The sequence below is a fragment of the Phasianus colchicus genome, chromosome 1 (genome assembly GCF_987193195.1).
Source record: "Phasianus colchicus chromosome 1, bPhaCol1.hap1.1, whole genome shotgun sequence".
Classification (NCBI taxonomy): domain Eukaryota; kingdom Metazoa; phylum Chordata; class Aves; order Galliformes; family Phasianidae; genus Phasianus; species Phasianus colchicus.
The window spans coordinates 27739870-27764845 of NC_143436.1; the positions used below are offsets into that span (position 1 = coordinate 27739870).

The following is a 24976-nucleotide window of genomic DNA, read 5'->3' on the forward strand; positions in this document are numbered from 1 at the left end:
TCACACACCCGAGTCCTATATACAGTTTCACGCAGAAGATGAGAACAGATGAAAGCTGTGACCTTTTAAATAGTTAATCCAACACAGCTTTGCCTCTGAATGCAATTACGCAAGTGTAAAAGTGCCCTGGAAGGGTCTGGCTTTTCATGTAGGCAAAGCTCATGCCAACACTATGCTACAGAAAGAAATTAAGAGAACTGCCTTAACTACCAAAAAGTTACCAAAAAAATTTTACTTTTATGAACAGGAGCAAGGTACATACTAGTGAAAAAACAAGAAGGGTACTTAAGTTACTCACTACTACCTAAGTTTGATGTGGAGAAAGACAAACATGGCTCAAGTGCATTTAACTGCAGGCTGGAAGCTGCACATCTGCACGTGACTTTTCCTTCCAGTGTGTCCTCCGCAGTACCAGTGATTTAGAAATCCTATGTAGCTTGACAGCAAAGGCTAAAGGACAGTCTAAAATAAAAAAAGCAAACCTTTACCCACTTTCCTCTCTTAAATGTGAGAACATTAAAAAAAATTTTTTTGTTGAGCTCAGACAGAATCATCCCAGTTCAGAATAATGATTTGATTGGAGAACATTTTTTTTTTAAGATATTATTAATCTTAGAGATGCTTTGTAAAGCAGAGCAGCATCATATCACTGGATTTCTTTCCCCTTTTTCCCATCTGTTCCTTTCCACATGGCTAGGGCATACAACACAGGCTCATTTTTCTGCTTCACAACACTCAACCTTGCAACGATCAGTTCAGGCTTGGGACTTTGTCTGCATTACCTATGGGCACCTTCTGCTCAGATGCTTCTATAGAAGTACAGACACCTCAGTCTTCTTTATAGAACTGTAGAATCATAGAATGGGCTGGGTTGAAAAGGACCACAATGATCATCTAGTATCAAACCCCCTGCTATGTGCAGGGTCGCCAACCACCAGACCAGGCTGCCCAGAGCCACATCCAACCTGGGCTTGAATGCCTCCAGGGATGGGGCATCCACAACCTCCTTGGGCAACCCTCCTTCAAAACCCCTTCCCGTGCAACCTACTGTAGGTAATCTGCTTTAGCAGGGGTTTGAACTTAATGGTCTCTGGAGGTTCCTTCCAACTCCTACAATTCTGTCATTCTGTGGTTCTGATATGTAGGCCTCTCACCCCAGATGCAGACCTTGCCTTTGTGCTGCTGGCTGTGCCTACCCTGCCCCTGGCTGTCCCCCAGATGCTCCACCTGTGCTCCTCACCGTGCACCATCTGCTTCTTTACAGAGAGAGTGGTGAGGTGCTAGAACGGGCTGCCCAGAGAGGCTGTGGATGCCCCGTCCCTGGAGGTATTCAAGGCCACATTGGATGGGCCCTGGGCAACCTGGTCTAATATTAAATGGGGAGGTTGGTAGCCCTGCATACGGCAGGGGGGTTGGAGAGTCATCATCCTTGAGGTCCCTTTCCAACCCGGGCCATTCTGTGATTCCTTTTATCTCTGCACACATGCCTGTAAAGATGTGGATTTATTTGGGAAACCATAAAGACCCCAGTCTGTCAGCTGATTCCTCCTTCTCTCAGCATCCTGTGCCAAACCCAGGGGTTCTGCGGTGCCTTGCTCAGGTCGGGTAGTATCATTAGGACCAGAAAAATGACCTGAACCATCTTCACCTCGAACGCCTGCCCCGAACACCCGCCTCTCTTCATACCCGGGTATCGCAGATGCAACAATTAACAGCGATTGGCCCGACCCAGCGCAGCTGTGCCTCTCACTTCGGACCACCCGGGGCGGCCCTGCCGTGACCCACGCCCTGCGAATGCTGGTGGGACACAGAGCACGGGGTCCCTGCTGGGGAGTTGCGGCGTTACCCGCACGGGCCCCTTCACGCCGGGCTGCCTCCTAACGCCGCTCCTCGCCTCACCCTCCTTTAGGAAAGTTAAAGCCACGCGCGTCCCTCGACTGCGGGCACGGCTCTTGCAGACGGACGCCCACCCCCAGCCCCGCACGCTCGGGGCCATCGGACGGGCAGCTCCCGCCGCCCCAAAGCTCGGCTCACCTCCCCGTGCGGCCGGGCCCCCGTCCCCGCGGGCCGCTGCCATGCCGCCGCGCCGCTCCTCCCCGCCTCCTTCCGCCCTCCCGTCCCTCCCGTCCCGCCCGCCCCGTGACGCGATCCCCGCCCCGCCGGGAGCGCGGGGCCAGCCGGGGTTCGTAGTCCTCGCCGGCCGCTGTCGACGAGGGGCGCGGCCGCGCCGAGGCACCGCGCTACGTTGCGCGGCGTGCAGCGGGACGAGCGTATAAGGGGCTCGAGGCGAGCGCGGCTCAGCTAGTCCGTCCGCCTGGCCGTCCGTCAGAACAATGCCTTCGCTGCCAGAGCCGGGCAGCCGCGGCTGAGGGGCGGCGGAGCAGCCGGGCGGGACGCGCTCCTCGAGCGGCGTCGCTCCGAGCGGAGGAACCGCCGCCAGCATGTGGATTCCCACGGAGCACGAGAAGTACGGCGTGGGTGAGTGAGCGAGCGAGGGAGAGACGGGCGGGGGGCTGCAGCCCGGCGCCCCACCTGCCCGCACAGCCGCCCGCCGGTCCGGGAGGGGTCCGCGCTCTGCCGGGCATTGTTCGCGCTGCGCGGACGGACAAAGTGCCGCCGGCCGAGCCGCGTATTATTTCAACTTTGCCCGGGGCAGGGCTGCGGAGCCCGCGGGACCGCCCTGCGGAGCGCTCCGGGTATCGCTGCGACTGCTTTGTGCCTTCTTCTTGACGCGCCGTACGAAAAGCGCTGATCGCGGTGCGCTCGTCCCGGACAATGGACCCGAAGCCGAACGCGGTGCGCGAAGCTCCGGAGGAGTTGGTCGCTCCCCGCGTGTGTGCGCTGTGTTTGGGTGCGGGGGGTGCGTGTGTGTGGGGGGGGGGAGCGAGGCGGGAGCGGCGCGGAGCTCTCTTTGTTTTTGTGCGTGCGTGTGTGTACGCGTGAGAGCTCCGCGAGCAGCCAGCGCGGCTCCGTCCCGCTTGGAGTTGATCCCAGATGTTGCCGTCCTATGAATGTTAAATTATAGGCATTATCGGTGGCGTTTATTTCCTCGACTCCTTCACCGGTCGGGTCACAGCTGGGCTGCGGCTGTCGATCAGCCCCGCCGTGGGCAGGGGCTCCCGGACCGCTCTGGGACGCCCTGGAGCGGCACGGCTGTGTGCTGCGCGCTCTCGGGCTGTCTGCTGCTTCTGCTGCTTCCTTCCCATTCTATTTTCCTGACTTTTTTTTTTTTTTTTTTCACAACTGCAGCATTTTTTCTGATTGCGAGATGAAAAAGATGCTCAGTAGTCATTGTTAACGCTGACGGCAAGCGGCTAAACAGCTTTCCCCCTATCGGAATAACCACCTCCTGGGCTGCCGAACAATGAGCTGATGCCCTCCCATACGTTTTTCTTAGCGAGTCCTGTAGGCACCTGGCCATGGGTCATTGTCCGGCAGCTCTGAGTGTGGGGATGCTCGTCTGGCTGCAGCCCTGCTCCTGCCAGAGCGGTGCTGCTGTGATTTCCCGAGGGGGGGGGGAGGACACGCATCCATTGGGTCAACGAGGAAATGTCATCGCTAAAAGAGTCCTGTGTAAATATAATATAGTCTCAGATGCTTGTTCTTATTTAAACGCGTTCCATGGTTTTCTGTGATTTGCCTCCCAAAGGCTATTCAGGATGGTAACAAAAAGCCACTGTTCCATTCGGGCCGTCCACACCCCTGGGACGCGGGTGTATCGTGGTTCTTACAACCATTGCAAAGCAATGAAATGCTGATCCGAAGTCATCTTTTTTTTTTTTTTTTTTTTTTTTTTTGCAGGGACTGTGTTTTTTGCTGTGTGCTCACCCACCTGCACAGAGTGCTATCTGCAAAATCTTCACACCCAGTTACAGTGTCAGCTATTGTGCTGTGTGCTGGGGGAGGCTGAGAAGGAGTTGAATCTCTCACAATTCTTCCCTAACCTTCAACTTTAATTTATGAAACCTCCTTGATGCAAACTTGCATTGTGCAGCAGAAGCCTGCTTTTATGTATTCTTTTTAATGCCGTGCTATTTTTGTTTCGAAGCAATTTTTATTAACAATGTATTTATCTGCTCTGCTAAAATGGGTGCATTAGGAAACCCTTAGAGGCACCCGATGAGTTGTACCAAACATATGTGTATCCTTTGTACCACAGCTTAGGGCTTACATCAACATCAGTCCTCATCTGCGTTTTCAGTCTGAGTTGTGCAACGTTTCTGCTGTGATGTGCCAAAATGGATGGACACCCAGACAGCAGCCACCTGGCTGCATGGAAGGGCTGCTGGTAGCCGAGGGGCTGTGGGACGCTTGCACTGCCTGATAGATCCTCTCTCTGAGGAGCAGTTGATGCAAGAGAATGAGCGTCTCTTCTTTATTTTAAACTTTTGCTTGCAGGCCACCAATAATATGCAATGTTTTTTTCTTGAGCAGACTACTTCGAGTGCATTTGCTTGAAGATAGGCATACTGCCATAGTCTGTAGTGGATGTTACTACATTTAGAAGTGACATGTTGTGGGGCAGTTCTATCGTGTTTATTTCTAAGGCTGTAGATATTATCAGCTGTGCATTATTTTTCAGGATGCTAAAGGTGAAATAAGCATTGCAATGTAGGTGTTTCTAAGAAAGTTTCCTTTGTCTGGGTTTTGGTAACTCTGTTTTCTGAGCAGAAGCTTAAACTTTGGTATCGCATATTGATAATTCATTTGTGTTATGTCGTACCTTTGGCTGATGTGACAGTCTGCTGGCAGCATCATACAGAGCACCCACTGACCCATTCTGTGGAGTGCATGGCACAAAGTATGCTGCTGGAAGGGCAGGAGAAGGGAGATCTGTGGGTTTGTTGTGTGGCTGCTGACAGTTGCTAAAACAGGTAGGTGTCAAGTGGAGTTGGCTCAAGAAAATTGTGCTGTCATGTATGAATGTGGAACATAACAGCACAGCATTGTTTAGAACAATAACCAAACCCTTTGTTACATGAGTCCTTTAAGGCTGTATAGGTGTGGATGCTCTGCAGACAGCAGACCAGTGAATGTAGCTTTCAAAGGTGATTAGTGCTGTCTGGTGCAAACGCAAAACTTCTTGCTGCAGTAAAAATTAAAAAGCTAAAAAGGAGCAAGTGATTGTCTTGTAAACATTGTCTGGACTTGTGATGGCAGTTCTGTTAGATGGTCTGAATGTCAAGGACCGTCAGATCCTCACACTGCTTTACCATCTGTATGCTTTGGTTTCCCTGATCCGTGCAGGATATGGTTTGGCTCTCTGGAATGGAAATGACTTACCTCTGTCTGCTGAGCACATCGCTTGCCAACATTTCTTGGAAAGATAATTTTCAGACGAGAATAGGAAGATTAGAGAATAATTAAACAGTTACTGAATGCCTCATCCACTTTATCAGCAGCATATTATTCCAAGTCCCGAAGTCATTCCATATAGCATAATCTGCCAATTTAACTCAGGCAAGTTTAAATAGTGCTTGGTATTTTTAGTGTGCTTAAGCTATAAATCTGGCTTCCCAAAGGGATATGAAGTGTGGCTATCTCCCATTTTTGTAGAGGGAAACGGAAGGATTAAATGACTTCGTGCTATAAGCTGAGGTTTGTGGGTGGAATAAGCCAGGAGTATATTAGTTGATCACAGGAGCTGTATTGACTGGCACTCAGGCAAAGGCTGAAGTGATGGGCTTTGCCCCATTCTCTGAGCTGCAGTTGGACATGTCTCATGAGCAATCCTGATGAAAGCTACCTTTATCTTCAAGCTGCAAGTACTTTTTTTTTGACTGCAAGGTAACATTACTGTAAATGAGCTTGGTTTCTGTAGCTCAACAGCAACAAAAGGCCAAGACCATAATGTGATAACTGTCACAGTGTGTCCTTATCATAAGCATGCTAGACTTCTAATTTAAGGTGCTCTGTTTAAAAACAGCCTTGTCCATCCTGCCCAAAAAATTAAAAATAGAAGCAATGTTCTTATTTCCTCCCTTTTCCAGTGTTGATCTTGCCTGGCAGTTTTATGTGGAATTTGGTTTATGTTTGGTCTTACACTTATAAGACCTATGATAATGAATGTGTGTCAAGCTGTCTAAATAATTGCATAGAAGCAGGGCTGAGAAGATGTATATTGCTCTTCAAGGCTCATGAACCCTGTTTGGTTGATGAACAGGTGGGGGTGGTCTTTGTCTCATTACAGCTTGTGGCTGCTGGGGGCCAGTGCCTGCCAAGAGCTGGATGTGAGGTGGATGAGGCAGGGAGGCTGAAGCTGTCGGAGTGCCCACGTTCCTTGCATGCCACTGGGGCAAGGGGAGCTATTAGCATTTCATGAAATACTCCCAGAATTCCCACTCTGAGTTACAAGATTTGTGGGTCTTCACACTGCTGTGAAGGTTTTCACACCAGTTTAGGATGCTACTTAAATGAAGATTGTATTTTACTGGTCTACATTAGTAATAACTTTCAGTATCCTTCAGAAATGATGTAGTCTCAACCTTCAGCTTTTGGACTTAAAAACAACTAATTGCATTCTGTTGGAGAGCAGATCATAGAATCGTAGAATGGCTTAAGTTGCAAGAGACCTTAAAGACCATCTCATTCCAGCCCTCAGCTCTGGGCAGGGTTGCCAACCACTAAATCAGGCAGTAGATCAGATTGTCCGAGTCCCCATCCAGCCTAGCCTTGAGCACCTCCAGGGATGGGCCAATCACAGCTTCTCTGGGCAGTCTGTGCCAATTCCTCACCATTGTCTGAATGAAGATTTTCCTCTTAACATCTAACCTCAATCGCTCCTCTTTTAGTTTAAAACCATTCTGCCTTGTCCAATCACTATCAAACCATGTAAAAAGTCTTTCTCCTGCTTATAAACTCACTCTAAGTACTAGAAGGCCACTATGAAGTTTTTCCATAGTCTTCTCCAGGGCTAAAAAAAAAAAAAAAAAAAAAAAAAAAAAAAAAAAAGGGCAACAACAACAAAAAAACAAAAACAAAAAAACAAAACAGCTCCCTCAACCTTTTTTTCATAGGAGAGGTACTCCAGCCCACTCATCTTTGTGGCCTCTGGAACCACTCCAACTTTTTCTTTTTAAAGTTCGTAAATATATCCTGAACTTCCACAGTGATTGGTAAATCAGTGAAATTGCATTAAAATAAAACCAACACAAGATATATATATAATAAAAAGGTTTGTAATAACTGCTTCTATACATCTAGAATCTTTAATATGGATATGACTTGAATGTCATCCTCTCCAGAGGATAACCCAGAGCTGGCTGGTTCATTAGCACCTTCTTACCCAGCTCTCTTCAGAGTTCTCATTGTTACTATTCATCGAGTGTATGGAGCTTCTAGTGGAAGAGTTAAGGCTGATGTTGCTACATTGCCAGCTGTATACTGATTACACTGCCTTTTTCTTCCAATTCAGTTATATTTAGTATTTTGCCACTATTTGCCTTTTTCTTTTTTCTATTGTTGGGTTTGTGTAGCTACCAGGTGGATAAGATTCATCCAAAAGATGATTGAATGGTGGTGAATTAAATACCCCAAAGGCCAGGGCTGTCTTTGGACACACACCTCTTTCCATCCATAGCCTGAAGCTGAGAAACAAAACTGCAGCAGGAAACAGTGTTTCACATTTCCAGACTAATTCAAGGTGAACACGTTATCTACCACCTTCCATAGTTTCCAGTTCATTTGAGTGTAATTCACTGTGCAGGTCTTGGTCTATTAAGTTCTCCCTAATTTGAGCTTTGGGATTAGAGAAGATTCTGAGAAGAGCATTTTGGTGTCTTGGATCATTTGGGATACTTAAATGTATGCAGTGACTGAGAGCTCACTTCCAGCAGACAGCTCTTGCCCCATGCAAGAAACACTGCTTTGTTTCTTTAGGTTTGAATGATTGTGAATGGTGTAGAACTGTACAGTTTTTTTTGGTTTTGCTTTGATTTTTTTTTTCTTTTTCTACTCAATTGGTGTTTGATTCTGTGAGTGTACAGGGAAACAATCCATATAACTCCTCAAAGTCTTGTTGAGCCTATCTGTGGTTTTGCAAGAAGGGTTACTGTTTATTTCTGTGTGTCCTTTTGTGAGGAATTGGGCAGAATGCCTCTGAGGCATTTTTGTACAATTTGCAGTGATTTGGAAGGCAGAGATTAACCCAGAGGGAGATGTCCCTTTTCTTTTTCTTTCTTTTTTTTTTTTTTCTCCAGTTGCATGCATTTTACTGGTGGTAGGAAGGCTCTAACACCAATGAAGTATCCCAGGTTTAGCTGTGCCTAAGAGATGATCAATAGGAACATAGGAAAAATCTCTAGAAAAGGTTTTGAGAGACTTAGTCTGTGCTACATTATCAATGCTGAGTCAACTTTATCTGTTCTGAAGGAAACTTGCCAGCGTGTTCTTCAAAATTCTTCTAATGGAGCATCTGCACTTGTGTAGCCCAGTGCTTAGCAATCCTAATACCAGAAGGATTTTAGCATTAGAGTACACTTTTCCTCTTGTATTTTATGTGTATACGAAAGTCTGCTGAGACTTCTTTTCTTTGGATGAAGTGGTTCCAATTATTTCATCCTTTCCCTGTAGATCATGTCATTTGTACCCTTGACCTTGATCTGTGTCAAAAACTGGATCAAAAAGCTTTGTCAGGTAAGGCAGGAGAACTTTTCTGTGTTAAGCAGTGTGTCTGCTGGTCAGTCCCAGCATGGGATCTGTGCCTTTTGCTGTAGCATTGCACTTCTTCATTCAGGTGGGAGCCCCAGATAGTCCTTCAGACCCTTTTTTGGAAGTTGTTGAAACAGTCGTTCTCCCACCCAGTGTTTGTCAGCTGATTATTTCTGCTTGTGTGGCACTTTTACATTTGTTCTTAATGATTGGCACCTTTTCCAAAGCTGTTTCTCCAGCTTTTTGGCCCTGCTAACTGCCAAATTTCCTTTCTCACATCAGTCTGTTGGAAACACCTTGTATGACAGCTTTGTTGTGAGATGCAATTTAAGATCTGTGCTTGTTGACAGAAGCAGAATTTGATGAGCAGCTGAAATACACCTGGACGCCATGAGGATTTGTCATTAGTTTAGATCTTTGTACATGTAACGGAATGTTTTTTTTCCAGATCTTTGCAATGACAGGAGTTGGAGGTGATAGCTACTTTCTGTTCATCTTCATAATGCATGTTTCTCGTTGCTTAGGATGCATGCTGCATTTGTGTAGGTTAAATATGATGCGGTAACTTCTCAGCTTTGCTTTCTTGGGCATCTAATTTCTTCTTTTTCTTTTAATAATGCTGATCTAATGTCCAGATGCTCTATGGTGGCTTATATGAGAGTTGCAAATGCTGCAGCTCTGGACATCACCTGTGCTGGGGACGAAGAGAGAAGGTTGGATTTTGCACACTGTAGTACATTGTGCTTGCTGGCTTCTATTTTCCTGAGTAAGAAAACAGGAGAAAATCAAGTAAGCATTTTGCAGGATTAAAAATAAAAAATCATTCCTGTTATATTGCCAGAAAAAGTGCTCTTGAAAGAGTGTTAGTTCCATGAAAACCTTGCTGACACTGATTGCATGTTTCATCTCTCGCCAATTAAGAAACTATGTCAATTTGAATTCTCAGCTTCACATGCAGTATGTATCTGCTCAAATAATAACATCTGGAGTTGCTACAACTGGATGTGGGGAAGTCTGCTTACTCAGCTCTCCGGTACATCAGGTTTTGTGGTTTTAATAGTTTGTGTGTAGAAAAACAGAACAATGCAATAGTAGAAAAGGGAATAAAAGATAGGGTTGTTAGTTAGCAGACCTCAGAATCGGGCATTTCAGTTTTGTTTCTGTGTTACTGGATTTTGTCTGCGTCCTTGCAGAACTGTGGGAGGGCTGTGGCTGATCCCATGCAGTCAGGAGGTAACTGATGAGCTTGTTCTGTCTTTCTGTCAGCAGAGGAGAAACTGGCTGCCCTTTCTGACTCACTGCTTGCTTGGTTGATTTTTGTCATTGTTTGTGCTGAATTTAAGACCTGAGTCTTTTTTTTTTAGAAATGTAAAATGAGTTATTAATATCATGTGTGTACTGACACCTTTTCATGAGTAATTTGTATTGAATGAATGCATATCTGTATAGACTGGATAAGAGGTGGCCACCAACTCCAAAGTAGGGGATGTTTCTGTGATAATGTGCAGATTTGTTCTGAGAGTTTTTTTAAAAATCATTTTTTGTATCAGAACTCAAACTCTTTAATGTTTCATGTTCTGGAATTATTTGAAATTACAGATCGCAGTGCAAAAAACCAACTCTTTTCCACAAAGCCTCACAAAGTTTCAACTTCTCTGCCCAGCAATATAGTAAGTGAAGAATGCTTGAAATACCTTGTGAAGAAAGGAGTTCCATTTCTGATGCTCTGTTTCTTATATAAATTAAATGCAAGTTAGCTGCAAGAACTGCATTGCTTTGCAGTTTTATTATGCAAATAGCAATCGGAAATGGCTTGATTACCAGTGGTGTGGTAGCCTATGCAATTATAAACAGTTGTTTTCATAATAAAGTAGATATCTGTTAAGTAACATCCTGAGAAAAAGCTCTTCATAAAGATGATTATTTTTAAGTGAATTGTAGGTTTTTTTTTCCCCCTATGGAAGGCTGGGGGGAAGTAGCCTGGGTAAACTTAAATGAAATCATAAAGGCAGCTCTGATTCAGTGGGCACAACTGAGAGATGCTGCCTGAATTGAAATGGAAGAGGACTGGCTCATCACTTCTAAGTACCCACCTTTGGGAAGTGATGGCAGTAAAGAACAAAAGTCATGGCTTTCATAAAGAACAAATTTAGCTAATGTTTGGTAACCTGAAGAGTGTGTGCTGCTGCTTTCTCCCCTTTCATTGCTGCTGTGAGGAGTTTGACCTGCAGCTTCTGCCTGTGCATGGAGATCAGAATTGTTCCTTGTTGGTGTTCATGTTATCCTCCTCAGAAGAAATCTGAGTATGTATTTCTGAAACAACTTAGTGGATAAGGGCTTGCAGAGCTGCAGTGTTACTCATGGTTAGTTGTGGAAGGAAACTTCTTGAACCTTCGTCGCTTATCTGTCTCTTCCCTATTCTTTCACCTTCCCCTTCTTCCCCGACTTCCTTCCTTTTTTGGTCTGTAAGGCTTCGGACCAAAAAAAAAAAAAAAGAGAGGAAATCCTAAGGCGGAAAACAATGGAAGATAACTGCTTTTCTATTTTGGTGTGAGAGCGTGTGGCAGTGCTGGACAGAGTTCATTCCTTCAGCTGTACTTGCTTCTCTTCTTGCACGCTCCCATACTGAAGTAAAATTGAATAGCTAATTATAACTCGGGCCAGAATGCCATGACTTTGTTATATCCTTTCTTCTGCTTGGAATAACAAAGACCCAGAAGCTACATCGCCTTTCTCTTTAGGCCAGCTGTAGTTGAGTGCACAGCCTTGCTGAACTTAATGGACTTATCCTATCCTGTATCAGGTTAAGTAGGTAAAGGGTACACATCTGCCTGCTCATACTTTGCCATTATACTGATTTTAGGAAAGTTTGTTAAGGAGAGTGGTGCACATCTTGAGTTACACATTGTCCACTTATTTACATAGTATTAAATCTAATTTTGATGTTTAAAAACTTGTTTTTCTTTTTTGCAAGTCAGACTGGAAGACAGAAGATCTGCCTGTAGTCCTTTCTGCCAACAAGTTAGGCTTTTTATGGTGATTTTATTATCTGAAGACCTGAAACAATTTTTCACCAGTTAATTGAAAAAAGTATAGTAGAAGATTCTGAAAGTAGGGAACATTTTTAAGTAATGCAGTCTTTTTCAGGAAAATTTGTAGTGTTTTTGCTTATCTGAGGCAGCTATTGGTTTAGAATTAAATCCTCTTTGGATGTTGGATCTTGAGGTGGGCTGTACTAAACAATATTCAGAGTAGTAGGGAAATCACTTTTTTCATGGCCACCTGCAGACTTCTCAGGGTTTTTTAGGTTGCTCTCTGTACTTTCTTCTGGAAAACACTGTCATCCTGTGTATTTTTTTTCTAATAATTTTTTTCCTATGTGGGTAAGTGGTAGCTTTCTCTCAAGCTGAGCAGTTATAATCTGTTCTAAGAAGCAGTATTTAAAGCTTGTTCCCTTGGTGAAGAGCACTAGGCTTCCTGGCAGGGGAAGGATGTGTGGGTCAGTGCTGTTCCCTGTCTGCTGTTCAGTGTGAGACAACATCCCCAGCTCTGGCATCTTCACGTAAACGTGGTCATACTTGCGTTCAGAAATCTCACTGAGAAGACAGTGAGACTGAAAACTGTTGAGATTTAATGCATTTTTCATGCAAAGGAAAATGTTCTGCAAAGATTGTTCTGCTGAAGAGGCTGAGGCTTGAATAGCAATGCATTTAAAATGCATATTTAATAGATGCATTAAAAATAACACGAGTTTAAAGATAGTTGAGATAAAGTACACAGAGGTTAGTTGTCATATTAAAGAAGTACAAATTGTGTGGTTTCCTTTTTCCCCAGTAGGTTATTATAACAGTGTAACTTCATAAACAAAGAAACAATGCAACCATAACAATAGAATTAGCATGAAAACCAAAGTGATTTCTTGTAAAGACTTTTTTGAATTTATATATGTAATAACAATTTCTGCCTTTTTTTTTTTTTTCTTTGAGCAGCTAAATAACTGCATTACAGTTGAGACTCCATGCAGCTGTGAAGTTGATAGAGATCTGCGGGCTGCCTCTGTATGGTCTGTCTCTGTGTGCAAAGCCAATAACAGCATATAATAAGCTGTGGAAGGGGCTTGGTGTCAGAAACAGAAGGAGAGAATAATATTCTTTAGCCACTAGGTATTGAATAGATTCCTTGCTAGCTAGAATTTCTTTGGTTAATCTCTGAAATGGATGTATTATTTGCAGACTATCATAGGTCTGGCTTTTTAATGATCAACATAAAGTACCATTTATGCTTTTATGGGCATTATGCAAAGCTTCAAATACTGCAGACTACAAATACTAGGTTTTGTTTAAAATATGCATTTTGTGTAGAATAAGAATATGCACAGCTGCAGTACCATATGTTAAAATAATTCAGGAAGCTCTGTGTAGCATATTGTCTTTGTAGCAATTGGAAAGATCAACATGATGGAAAGACATTACACCAGAGGTGTAACAAAAGGTGCTATAAAAGAAGGGAAGATTGCTCACCTATATTGGAACATCCTGGGTTTTCAGGAGAAAGCTCCACCAAGAAGGGATCTCCAGAAAGAAATCCTTCCCCAGTGGCAGTCAGTCCTTAAGTGAGGTCTAGGAGAGGTGCAGCCAGGCTCCACCCCTTCTGACCACACAGCTGAATTGCCTTCACCTGTGCTCCCAGGGCTGGCTGGGTCCTTTACCCAGGTGCTCAATCAGTGGCTCAGGCCATGACTCAACAGCTCTCATACAGTCTTGGATGGAAGACATGGAAAGATCTTGGGTATGCAGAGTGTTACTGGCTGGAGAGCAGCAGGATGTGCTCCCTGGCATGGTGCTAGGAACAGCTTCTGAAGAATGAATGAAGAGCTGATCTGGTTATCAATTAGCTACTTCTTGGGCATGGAGGGATCCCTGGATCAGCAAACTTTTAGTTATTTCTACTTGTTAGTGCTGTTTGTTAAGATGGTCTTAATTTGAGCTCTTGGACTAGTATGGCCATGAGCTCTTTGCTCTTCCTGAGGCTGCTCATTAAGCTGTCCTTGCTAGCTCAGACTGTCCTATTCCTGCTGTCTCAGACTGTGTTAACATGCAACAAGGACAACTGCCCAAGAACATATTGTGGAACCAAGTTGTTGCTGGTTCTTGTCAGCTCAGAGCAGGCTACTAAAATGCAATTTGAATGTCACAAGATTAGAAATGTAACTGACATTGCAACTTTAGAGTTCTTAAGTTGATACAGAATTTCCAATTTTTCTGTGATGCAAAACTTTCAGAAAAAGATGGAACAACAGTGGAACCAAAAAGCAGCAAGTGTACAGCAGGAGTTCAGTGAAATGTAAGCACCTACCTCAAGCAGAATGAGCACAGGGTGTGATGCTGGTGACATCCTTTCAAAGGGTCTGTGTCTCACTGTCACATCCAGAACTTAAATAGACAAAAAATGAATTGTTTCAATAGAGCAATATGGGAAAGGAAATTAAACATTTCTGCTTGACATAATCAAAATATGTATTTTTACAGTGATAACATTTATGTAGCTGATAGCAGAAGACTGAGTATTGTGAGATTAATGAGAACGGCTTCTCCTAAAAATGATAGTGTTTAAGCATTGCTGCTACTTCTTTAGTCAGGGTGGTTATGGGAATAGTCCTGGAGGAAAAGCCTTGGCAAGTGTTCCTGCCAATTGCCTCTCCCAGTCTCGCTCCATTTCCTATTCAAGCTTTCCAGTAATCCTCCTGGAAATGTTCAGCAGCATGTCTGGGGAATTCCTGCACTGATGCAGGAGGGCTGCCTTCTTTCAGACCTTGTCCCTTGCCACCCACCTCCTTTGTCCAAATCCTGTCATTCTGCCACATGTCTCAACCTTGCACCCCAAACCTGGTACTCAAACTCAGGGAAAATACTCCTTTTTGGTAGTTATGTGGTCTCTATGTTCTGTAGCAGAATGTGTTTCAGACACAAAACAAGTACCTTTCAGGTCAGGAGAAATAATTTACCTGTGTTGTGTGGGGTATTAGACTTGTCACATTTAAGATGTTGAGACTATCCTTAATTCTGGTGAGATACCTATAATACTAGGGAAAAATATACAATGTTTGTTATATTGGAGGCAGTTTGGTATGGCTTCCCCCACGCTCCTTTCTTAATTAGGGGACTTGCAAAACAACTTTCACTTTCAAAGCATTTTTTTAATTTTTTACTTTTTTGCTCCAATTAAAGACATCCCTGGGAGATTGTGTGGTGAGTGTGCTTGCTGCACTGTGCTCAGTTTGTGAGAATAGAGACTGGAATGCGGTGTGTGACTTGTGCATGGATTTCTTTCCAAGCTTCTCCACACTGACAGTCACATGCTTGTGACGCTTGCAATTACTGTGTGTGTTTTCAACCCATTTTTCATGCAGGGTTTCCAGTTTGTTGTGTCTGCTGTTTGGTGATTAACAGCAAGGTGATGGGGAGGAAGAAGAGCAATGGTATGTTTGATCGTTGAGATGTGTCAGATCATGTGTTCTTTTTTTTTTTTTTGTGAGTTCCATAATACAGTCTTAAAATATGTAACTTGTCTGTAGGCTTTAATATTAAACTATTTCCATTGAAGCCTTGAATCCTTGAGGTAGCTTTAAAATTGAAGGAGGTAGCTGCTCTGAGGCTTCAGTATTAGCTTTTTATATAGGTAGCTTAATAACCCTCAGCAGCCACATCTACATACATGCCACTTATTTTTCTTTACAAATTACATTATCAGTTTTCAAAAAGAAGAGTTTTGTCTGTGCTATCTTGTATGGAAGGGTAGATAAGGAAACAGTTTAATGATATAATGCTTAAATGATTTAGAGAATATGTTAGTCTCATCAAATACGTATTTAATAGACAACCTGGTCTGGCTTTGCTTCTCTTCAGTTCTGAAGGCTAGATACAGAAGTCCATTGTAGAGCAATTTTCTTTGGAGAGAATTTTACTTCCAGAAATTCATCAGTATGTAGTTGAGTCAAAACCCCTCTTCTATTAGTGCTAGAGAAAAGTCAAAAGGAATCCTATTAACTAGTTCGGAATAACTGTGTTGTGCATGAATGTGGGTCTAATGAATGTGGAAAGGCATTCCTGCAGCCTGTGGCATGTCACGCCAGTCCTGGGAGGTGAGAGGAATGCTGTGGCCTCAGATGCCTCATTGAGCTGCTGATATTGCTTGTGCAAAATAATGCTGTACTGTTCATGTGCTGGAAACCTGATTTAAATACCCTGAATTCTACAGGCTTAGAGATGGAAAAGGATTTCATATTGTTTGCCTTGTAATCTCATATCTAGCTCTCTTAGTCTGCATTATACAGATGTGTGACTGGATGAACAGCTTTTGCCAGACTTCGTTGGCTCTTTGCTCTCCTAACATCTACAACAGGGACTGAGAAACAGAACTGCTGCCCTTCCTCTAACTCAAATTACATGTACATCTTCCAAATAACACCATCTTTTCTGTGCAGTGTTAGTATCGGGTCTATTAGTTTATATTTCTCATAATATAAGGAGCTTAGAAAAATGTGGATCTCTGCAGTTACGTGGAGATGTATGGAAAGATTTTATGCCAATTATTTTGTTCAGTTACAAATTATTTTTACAGTTGTTTTGGTAATCTTGTAAAGATCAATTGCTGTAGGTCATAAAGCAGTGCAAGAGAACTAAAAACATGTGAACTGTTTGTTTTTATTTGTAACTTGTTCTTGTAAACATGGAAGCTGGAAGGGTTTTGCAGCAGCTTCAGTCAGAAGTGAAGGGAACCTTGGAGAGAAGCCTACAGAGCTAGGCTTGGCATACACAGTAGGGGATAGTGAGTACTGGATTTGGGAAGTAGAGATGGGATTGAGGGATTTTGGAGCCTAAGCTGAGTGATAAGTAGGGGCAGAGGTCGGAATTGCAGCCTGCTTTTATCAGGTCATGAGGTGGGATTTGTGAATGGCTTAGTGAACTGATGGGAGGGAAAGCTGGTGGCCAGGCGCAGGAAGAGTCACAAAGTGAAAGGTGCAAAGGATGTAAGTGTGGGGAAACTCCCTGTGCCCTGCTCGTAGCCTTTTTGTAGCATCTGCAACCTGCTTGCACGAGGTGGAAATTGTAATTAGGACTTGCTGTAAAACTTGTGTAATTTGGGCCAGTCACTTCTAGATGTTGTGCTGCGAGGGGTTATGTTTTGTAAGGGATGCACGATATTGCTTATGGTGGTATTTGAGTCTTTAATTAAAATGTACTTCAGAAACATGACCGCATCAGGATTCTGAAGTACTTCATCCAGACTGTATTTTTATGGCACTTTGTTGTGACTTTAGGTGAGGACCTCAGATTTGAACTTAATGTAGTCAGTTATATTTCAGTTTTTGTAGGTCATGCAGGGTTCAGTTTACTATATAATGACTCCAAGTGGCTGTTGAAAGTTGCTAATGAGCTTTGAGCTAATCAAAAGTCCTTGTCCTGTGGTGCTAAGTCAGAGCTTGCTGTTCTTTGAACGAGCTGTTCCTGAACACAGAAAATTCTCGCTTCGAGAAGGCTGCTTGGAAACTTTTAGTGAGTGCTTGATTGTGAACTCAGAAGAGTTCCTGAATTGTAAGAGCTGATAGCATAATGTTGTTTCCTACATTACGTCCTCCAGCAGCTAACCTGCTGGTGTATCAGTAAGCTGTAGGCAATGCTCAGCCACATCTTGAGGTTTTGGTTTCTTATGTGACCCACGGATGACCACAGTGGTGCTAGTTGTTGAAAGATACAGATGGTGGCAGGAAGAGATGTTATCTTTAATTCTGCTTTGCTGGGGTAGTGGATTCTGTCAATACCTTGTTGCTTGTGGGAATTGAGTTTGAATTTCATTTGGAGGGGAGCTTTCATGTGGCAAAACCAATCTTGATTAAATGACACGTTCAGTTGGCTTCTGAGGGATCCTTTGTTTGCTCTACATGAAGTATTAGCATTCCCTGTATTGTTTGTACCACTTCGCTTAGAACCAGTGAAACGTAGGGGCTAGCAGTCCTTTGTGGTTGCGTACTCAAAATACCATTTCTTAAATAAAACAAAGAGTAAGTATTTGTTTGGAAGTGTAGAAAGTGATGAATGAGTGTGGTTTGGTTGAGCTAAGGTTGATTGCACATCATAGGGCTGCTTTTTTTTTTTTTTTTTAGTTCACATGTGGCAGAGTCTCCTGGAGCTGCTGGCAGGCACTTTTATTTAGGAGCAAGTGCAGGAGTGCTGGTGTATCAATACTGTGCAAAATACCATCACAAAAAGCTTTTGCAGAGTGTGATGGGAATTGAACCAGTTTCATCACAAATTACATGCTGCAGAAGTACAAGGAATGCCTGTAGTATTTGAGAAATGGCCTTTTTGCTGATAAAATACAGTAGATCATTTTAACATATTTTATATTCCTATTCTCTTCTATAGTTCACTTCTGTAATCTTAAATATGTATTAGAGTTTGTTTATTTTTTCTCACAATATGATTTCAGTTTTAACGTGCTGAAGCTATGTGTTGTGGGAGACACACTGGTGACCTTACTAAGGACTGAATTCAGGCCACTCGGATACTGTCCAAATGCTCTGCCAGCTTAGCTACTTGACCACCTGCTTCTGTTTTTCCATTCCCTTTGCAAATGTAGGTTTTGTTCATTTTCTGACATCTCAGCTTTGCCTTTCATAAAAAGAAAGTAAACCACGTGGGTAACGTCTGTGCTTGGTGGTCTTTGCAGTTCTTGCAGCTGCTGAATTTTCACTGGCTGTTCAAGCATGGCCTTAACGAGGAAAAAAACAGAGGGTGGTGGCTTTTTGCATCTGTGCTTTCCAGCTAGGCTTGTGCATGTCAGCTTGTAGGGTAGAATGGTAGCTGTCTGTCTCTGCTTTGTCACCCTGCAGTTTTCCTGCTCTGCAGTAAATCTTGGTGGTTGTCCCAGAGAAGTCCAGGTAGCACTGCCCTTTTTCTGGGGTGTGGCTGTGTCCCTTAAGCTGTCAAAACATGTGGCTTAAGTTTTTCATCTCTGCACTTTGACATGAAAAACTGAATGGGGAAACAGGGGAAAGGAAGTACAGACCACACATCTTCCTTGAAGTTGTGATGGCAAATGCATTACTGAACATAAAACTCTTCATAGTCTGTTTCAAGTGAAAGTGCTGAATGGGTAGTCTGCAGTAGTGAGTGATATCCCAGGTCCATTACTGGCTTACCCAACGTCTACATCCAGGTGGTGTGACCTCAGTGCCTGGTTTGTAAAGCAGGTGCTTGAAAGCTAATTTTCACTGATGACTGAGAGCTTGTGTGATAGTATCCTCTGACATAGCTGAGATACTTCAGGGATCACTTTTGAGAATAGCTGAGGGAAAGTAAAGAAAAAAGAGTTGGCTGTTGTGTGTCTTCTCCCTGTGTTAAATACTGCTGTTAGTTCTAAAATTTGTCTCATTTGTCACCAGGTCTAACCATGATGCAGTGATTTGGGTGAACGCAGGTATAAAGGAGCCACTTTTCTTTTAAAAAAAAGAATCAGAATTTCTGATATCCGTGCAAATGCTAATGAATTGTTTTTTTATCTTAAACTTTTTAAAATTCATTAATCGTATAGATAAATAAGTTATCTCTGTTTCTTTTGTCTGTTGCTTCTGAAGACCACCTTTGAGAAGCCATATCTAATTGAAACTCTTTGAGTTCACAAGCCCAAGGCACGCTTTCAGTTTGTTCAGAATTTGCCTACATTGCAGTGAGTTCCTATGGCATCAGCTGCATGAAACCACCCTGCATTTCCACAAGTGCCTCATTGTACCATGCTGCTCAGAGTGCATCTGTACCTGGTACTGTCACACACATCATGTTGCTGGATGTCGCCATTGCTTTACAGTAGAAAAGGCTCTCTGCTTTCTAGCATCCACTGCCAAAATTTCTCTATAGACTAACTTACACATTTGGAGTTCTCATAGGCTTGACCTACCTGAATGACTCTGTGAAGAATATCCATTTCTACATCTTCCATTGCCAGGACATACTGTCATAACTTGGTGTTGAGGCCCAAGGACAAGCAGTTTCCCTTTGTCCTTTTCAGTATGAGTAAGAAAGAAAAGGAATGGTGTCTGAAGAGAGAGTCCAGAAAATGGAGAGCTTCCCTTTAGTTGAGGAGGGGGTGGTCTGTGAGTGTCTAGGTGGGATCAATGTGCACAAATCCATGGGTCCTGATGGGATGCATCCATGTGTGCTGAGAGAACTGGCAGAGGTAATTGCCGAACTGCTTTCTATCATCTTTGACAGGTCTTGGGAGAAAAGGAGAGGTGTCTAAAGAGTGGAGGGAAGTCTGTGTCACTCCAGCCTTCAAAAATGGCAAGAAGGAGGATCCAAAAAATTACAGACCAGTCAGTCTCACCTCCGTCCCTGGAAAAGTGATGGAACAGCTTGTTCTAGATGCTATCTCCAAGCAACTGGAGAAGAAGAAAGCCATCAGGAAAGTTGCACTCAACCAACCTCATAGCTTTCTATGGTGGCATCAACAGTTGGGCAGATGTGGGGAGACAAATGGAAGTTGTCTACCTTGACTTCGACAAGGCTTTTGATACTGTCTCTCACAACATCCTGATAATGAAGCTGAGAAAGTGTGGGATAGATGAGTAGATGGTGAGGTGGGTTGAGAGGTGGCTGACTGGCTGAGCTCAGAGGGTGGTGATTGGCAGTGTAGAGTCTGGTTGGAGACCTGTGCTTAGTGGTGCTCCCCAGGGGTTGGTGTTGTGCCCAGCCTTGTTCAATATCTTCATGAGTGACCTTGATGAGGGGATGGTGTTCACTCTTAGCAAGAATGGTGATGATACAAAGCTGGGAGGAGTAGCTGATACAACCCCTACAATTCTTTGCTTTTGTGATAACAAGGAAAATGGATTTCCAGGTGCACTCTGTGGTATTGCGTGTTACTGTTCTCCCTACCCCCAAAAAAAAAAAAAAAAAAAAAAAGGAAAGGATGGCACTGGAGTGGCTACTGTTTAAGTAGCTTGTGGATATCTGTTGTAAGACTGAAAGGGCATTGGATTTGCTTAACACCAGTATATGCTTCCCTCCCTCCCCCCCAACCCCTGGAACAGCACTGCAGGAGTTGCTGTGCCATTTTTTGGGCTGTCTGTAGCGCATGCTCATAGAAGGAGGATGTTTTAGCTATGGAGGGTCCATGTTTTAGCCTTGGAGGGCCAGTCTCCACATGATTCAAGTGACACTCCGTACCGCTTGGAACTGTGCAGTGTGCTGGCACTGGACTTCAATGCAGAAGAGGAATAGAAGGGTCATACCAAGGAGGTGGTGAATGTGCAGAAGAGTGAGATGAAATAGGTAGTACTGCAGAAGCTGTACAGGTGGCCAAAGAGCACTGACTTCTGTTTTGATGTTCTCTTCCATTATATTCTGTAATACCTGCAAGAACTGATACCTTTTGAAAGATGGCTTGACTATCTGGACTGTCTTCTAGACGTTTGAGTAGGAGAAGAAAGTCTGCTGAGCAGATGCTGGCGATGGATTTGAGTTAGACATAAGTCAGCTGTGCACATTCTTACAATACTGGATGGAAAAGTGCGGTGTTGTTTGTTGGCTCTTTTGCTTGTTAGGCAGATTACGGTGACTTGGCAATACTTAAGTGGGAACTTTGGCCTGTGAGGCACAAGACCTACATGTTTCAGCATTTAAAAATATATCTATTGTGTTAGAGAGAGGGGATCTGGCAGAGGGTCTGGCTCCACTGAGATGTCTGCAGTTAAAAAGGTGATACATTATAAGCTGTCAGGAAACTTAACCTTTTCCGCACTTCCTCTATATAGGCATCCTGGGTTTATGTGGTCAAATTGTTAGCTCTCCCAGTTGACTTGAAAATTAGAGATGTTTCTATTAGTTGTAGGAAAACAAGATCTGTTGGGAAAACTCAAGATTTGGTAAGGTGAAGCCCCAGAATTCCCACTTAGAAGTGACAGGTCTATGCCTCTGACAGGTCTTGAGTTCTGCTGAGCTCACAAATATATGCAGATAAATGGATTTGGAGCATCACCTCTTGTTTGTGGTTTAGCAGCATTTTCTTTATTAGCACCTCAAAGCACTTGGCAGTGGAAATGAGCTGTTACTTTCTTCCTTTTCACAGAGGGAATCAACAAGCTGTCTGTCTAGCTGGCACTGACCAGCTGAGAACATGGGTGCTCTGATGTGGTCTCTGCAGAGACTTCACGGGTGAATAAATGTGTTAGGATGCTGCTTGCCTTTGCAGCCTGAACCAAGCAGGTGTGTGTGGCCCTTTTAAATCTCTTTTCCTCAGCTAATCCCCAGCTAGTGTCTCTCCAAGTTCTTGCTTGTCTTGCAGCAGGTGACTGCAGACAGCTGAAGACAAGAAGTCAGCAGGATTGATTTGAGGAAGTCACATCCTGGAGTTGTGAGAAGTGGAACTTATCTTGGGCACAATTTGCAAGACAGGAAGTGAAAAAAGACTGATTGCAGGCAGATGCCTGTCCAGGACTCCCTGTGCTAACTTTTTTTTTTATTTTAATTTTGTTCACATGCTCTCCCAGCTCTTGTGATCGTGCAAAAGCTCAGATCTGATGCAGGTCACCTCCTGTTCGCATCTATCTTGTCTGTGAGCATACAGCTGTGCATGTGCCTTGGGTATGCAGGCCTCCCCTCAGGGTCCTGCCTGGGACATGATGGTAGACAGCTGAGAGGGCCATTCAAGCTGGCACCTGCATGCACAAGGAAATGCATTTAAAATACTTTTGATTTAGAAAGTATAAGGAGGGCTTCAAATTGTATTTACGTCAATAATTTAATTATTTTTATGTAATGTTCCTGAAAGATGTTGTTAGGAATGGCTTAAAAGCTGTCATTAAATATATTTAGTGTCTAACCTGCAAAGATTCTGGAGCCTTTAGGTTCTCTTGTAATAGAAATAATCTCTGTGGTCTCTAGATCTCCACCCTCATCCACAGCCAAGTAGTACACCTTGAACTGATCACAAGTCTTATGATCAAGTTCCTTGTAGTGCCATCTCAAAACGTGGTGGATGGCTGTAAGGATACTTGGAGAGCTACCTCAGTTCTGTCCACAAACAGATGTCAGCACAGATACTCTAATCTGGGCTGCACCAGGAAATCACTGAGGAAAAAATTCTGGAGGGTTCTAAACAATAGGATCATGGTGTGGGAGAACTTAAGACTTAAACTTGAGAATGTTTTAAGTTTGCCCTCAAAGCATCTGTGTAAGCTACATTAAATTACTCTTTAAATTAATCTCCACTGCATATATGACTATATCACATAATAAAATGTGCATATAGGCTGAAGTTTGTGTATATCATGCACTATTAAGAGTTAGAAGATTGTACAGAGATAGGTGACAATACATTAGGTTATAGTACCCTGTTCAACGTTTATGCTCTTTGACACGTAAAGAATCGAGTCTTACTCAGGGACCATCTTACTTTAGTAGCAGTGATCATCTTTCCACATTTAACATAGTGCAAAACACAGATTTTAGCTGGTCTAAATTTATTTAAAGTGGACATTATGGAGTGAATCTTGTTCTCATGAATGACTTGTGAAAGCTGAACTAGCGAAACAACTTGCATGTCTCTAAACTAGAGGATAAGAGTATTTTTGGAAGCCTTTTGGAAGCTTTTTTTCTTTGTTGAAGAAAAAGACATACATAAAACAAGTAGACAAAAGCAAACAAAATAAATATCATCAAACATAATTTTAATTAAAAAGTGGATACTGATCTTTTTAGTTGATATTGATTTTTTTTTTTTAAATAACTCAGAAATGAGTTATTCACTGAGTACATGGAATGGTATTATTAGTGTTAATTCATGTGGTTGTATTGTTTTAAGAAATTGTTTTTGTAGAGTATTATAATTCATGATTGGCAACTTCCTGGTAATTAGCAGTCAATTTTTCCTTTATAAAATGATTTGTTTTATATTAATGAATATAATGTTAATCAAAAGCACTTAAACTCATAAAAGCAGGCTAGTAAATAGAAATAATTGCTGAGTTATAAAGACTTGGGAAAATGGCATAATTTTTAGATAATTTTAATAACTAGTCTAGCGTACTAAAATTCCTGTAAAATGAGCTTTGAGGTTTGGTATTTAAAACTGAACTATGCCTTCACTTCTCTTTGCAAAGAACTAACTACTTTTTTTCCAGAAACAGTTGTAGTGAACAGTTCTCTTTTTCAAGTGGGTCTAGCATTTCTTGCTGTGTCAATGTACATATAGTACTGTTGTTTTTCTTGTACTGGACTTGTTTGTGTCTATGATGATTCAAAGGATTGATGAAAATGAAGTAGTTTCTTTGTGTTTTAGAAAGAGGAACTCTAATAGAGATGAGTCTTGTTAAAGTTCTTCCCTGTCTGAGTTTATTTAATCTGTGCCAGTACTTCTGTAAGATATGAGAGAGCCTTTATTTTATGGAGGAATAAATGCCAGTCTCTGTTTTTACAAATTCTTTGGAGAAAACAATTCTACTGTTACAGTAGATGGTGCTCCAGCTAGTGAGCTGTAATTGTTATTCATGAAACATGGAAGCTGCCCTAAATTTTTGACGCTCAAGAAGTGTGATTTATCACTTCTTTTTCAAGACTGCAATTGAATTCAAATGTTTAAATTCAACCACTTAGCTCAGTAAATATTTAGTATATCCTCTAGGAAAGATTACTGTTTCTATTGCCTTTTCACTTTTTCACTTGCTGTAGAAAAGTGAAAGCAAAGGTTAGACTTCAATGGACTGTTTATTTTCTTCTGTTTACCACATGTCATAAAGCTTTATGTTCACTGATTGTTAACCATTTGAGTAGGTAAGTCTGTTAAAATATTCATACCTCATACTTGCCCACATTACTCCAGAAGTTTTTTTCAACTGTTGTTGCAGACTTAATGCAAGCAATTCTTGAGGGTGCAGTTCAAGAGGTGTTTTAAAATGCAACTTAATCAAAAAATGAAGTAACTTCATAAGACTCCATTTTGCTCAAACCACAGGAAAATTTCTGATATCTATTAGTAGTAATTAAGATACTTTTGAGTCTTGCTTGTAGAGACAAATATGCAGTACAGTTATAGACTTTGCCTCAAATAGTGAGTTTCCGTAAATAGATGGCATGAAAGAGCAGAGACAGCCAGAGAGTGGCTGAGGGATTCCTGGAAGTTCTCTTGTCCACCCCTACTCTTTAAGCAGTGCCACCAGAGCAAGTTACCTAAGCCCATTCCCAGGCTGCCTTTGAAGATCTCTAGAGTGGAGGCTCCACAGCCTCTCTGGCAGCCTGTGCCAGTGCTCAGTCACCCTTATAAGAAAAAAATA

The 24976-nt window shown here is 42.7% G+C and overlaps 2 protein-coding genes across 5 annotated transcripts in view; one reads left to right on the forward strand and one right to left on the reverse strand.

Annotated features, from left to right (window-relative positions):
* Window positions 1–2109, reverse strand: part of ZNF277 (zinc finger protein 277) — a 53448-nt gene extending 51339 nt beyond the window's left edge. Inside the window, exon 1 of one of the 2 annotated variants that reach the window (XM_031615651.2) lies at window positions 2035–2109. In XM_031615651.2, coding sequence (XP_031471511.1) covers window positions 2035–2077 — 43 coding nt within the window. In that variant the 5' untranslated portion in view covers window positions 2078–2109. The remainder of the gene's footprint in view (window positions 1–2034) is intronic. The other variant, XM_090137609.1, reaches the window with a different exon arrangement.
* Window positions 2110–2157: 48 nt separating this feature from the next.
* The window catches only part of DOCK4 (dedicator of cytokinesis 4), a 238527-nt gene continuing 215708 nt past the window's right edge, over window positions 2158–24976 (forward strand). For all 3 annotated transcript variants that reach the window (XM_090137617.1, XM_090137623.1, XM_090137630.1), the window contains exon 1: window positions 2158–2478. In XM_090137617.1, the coding sequence (XP_089993743.1) occupies window positions 2442–2478 (37 nt within the window). In that variant the 5' untranslated portion in view covers window positions 2158–2441. The remainder of the gene's footprint in view (window positions 2479–24976) is intronic.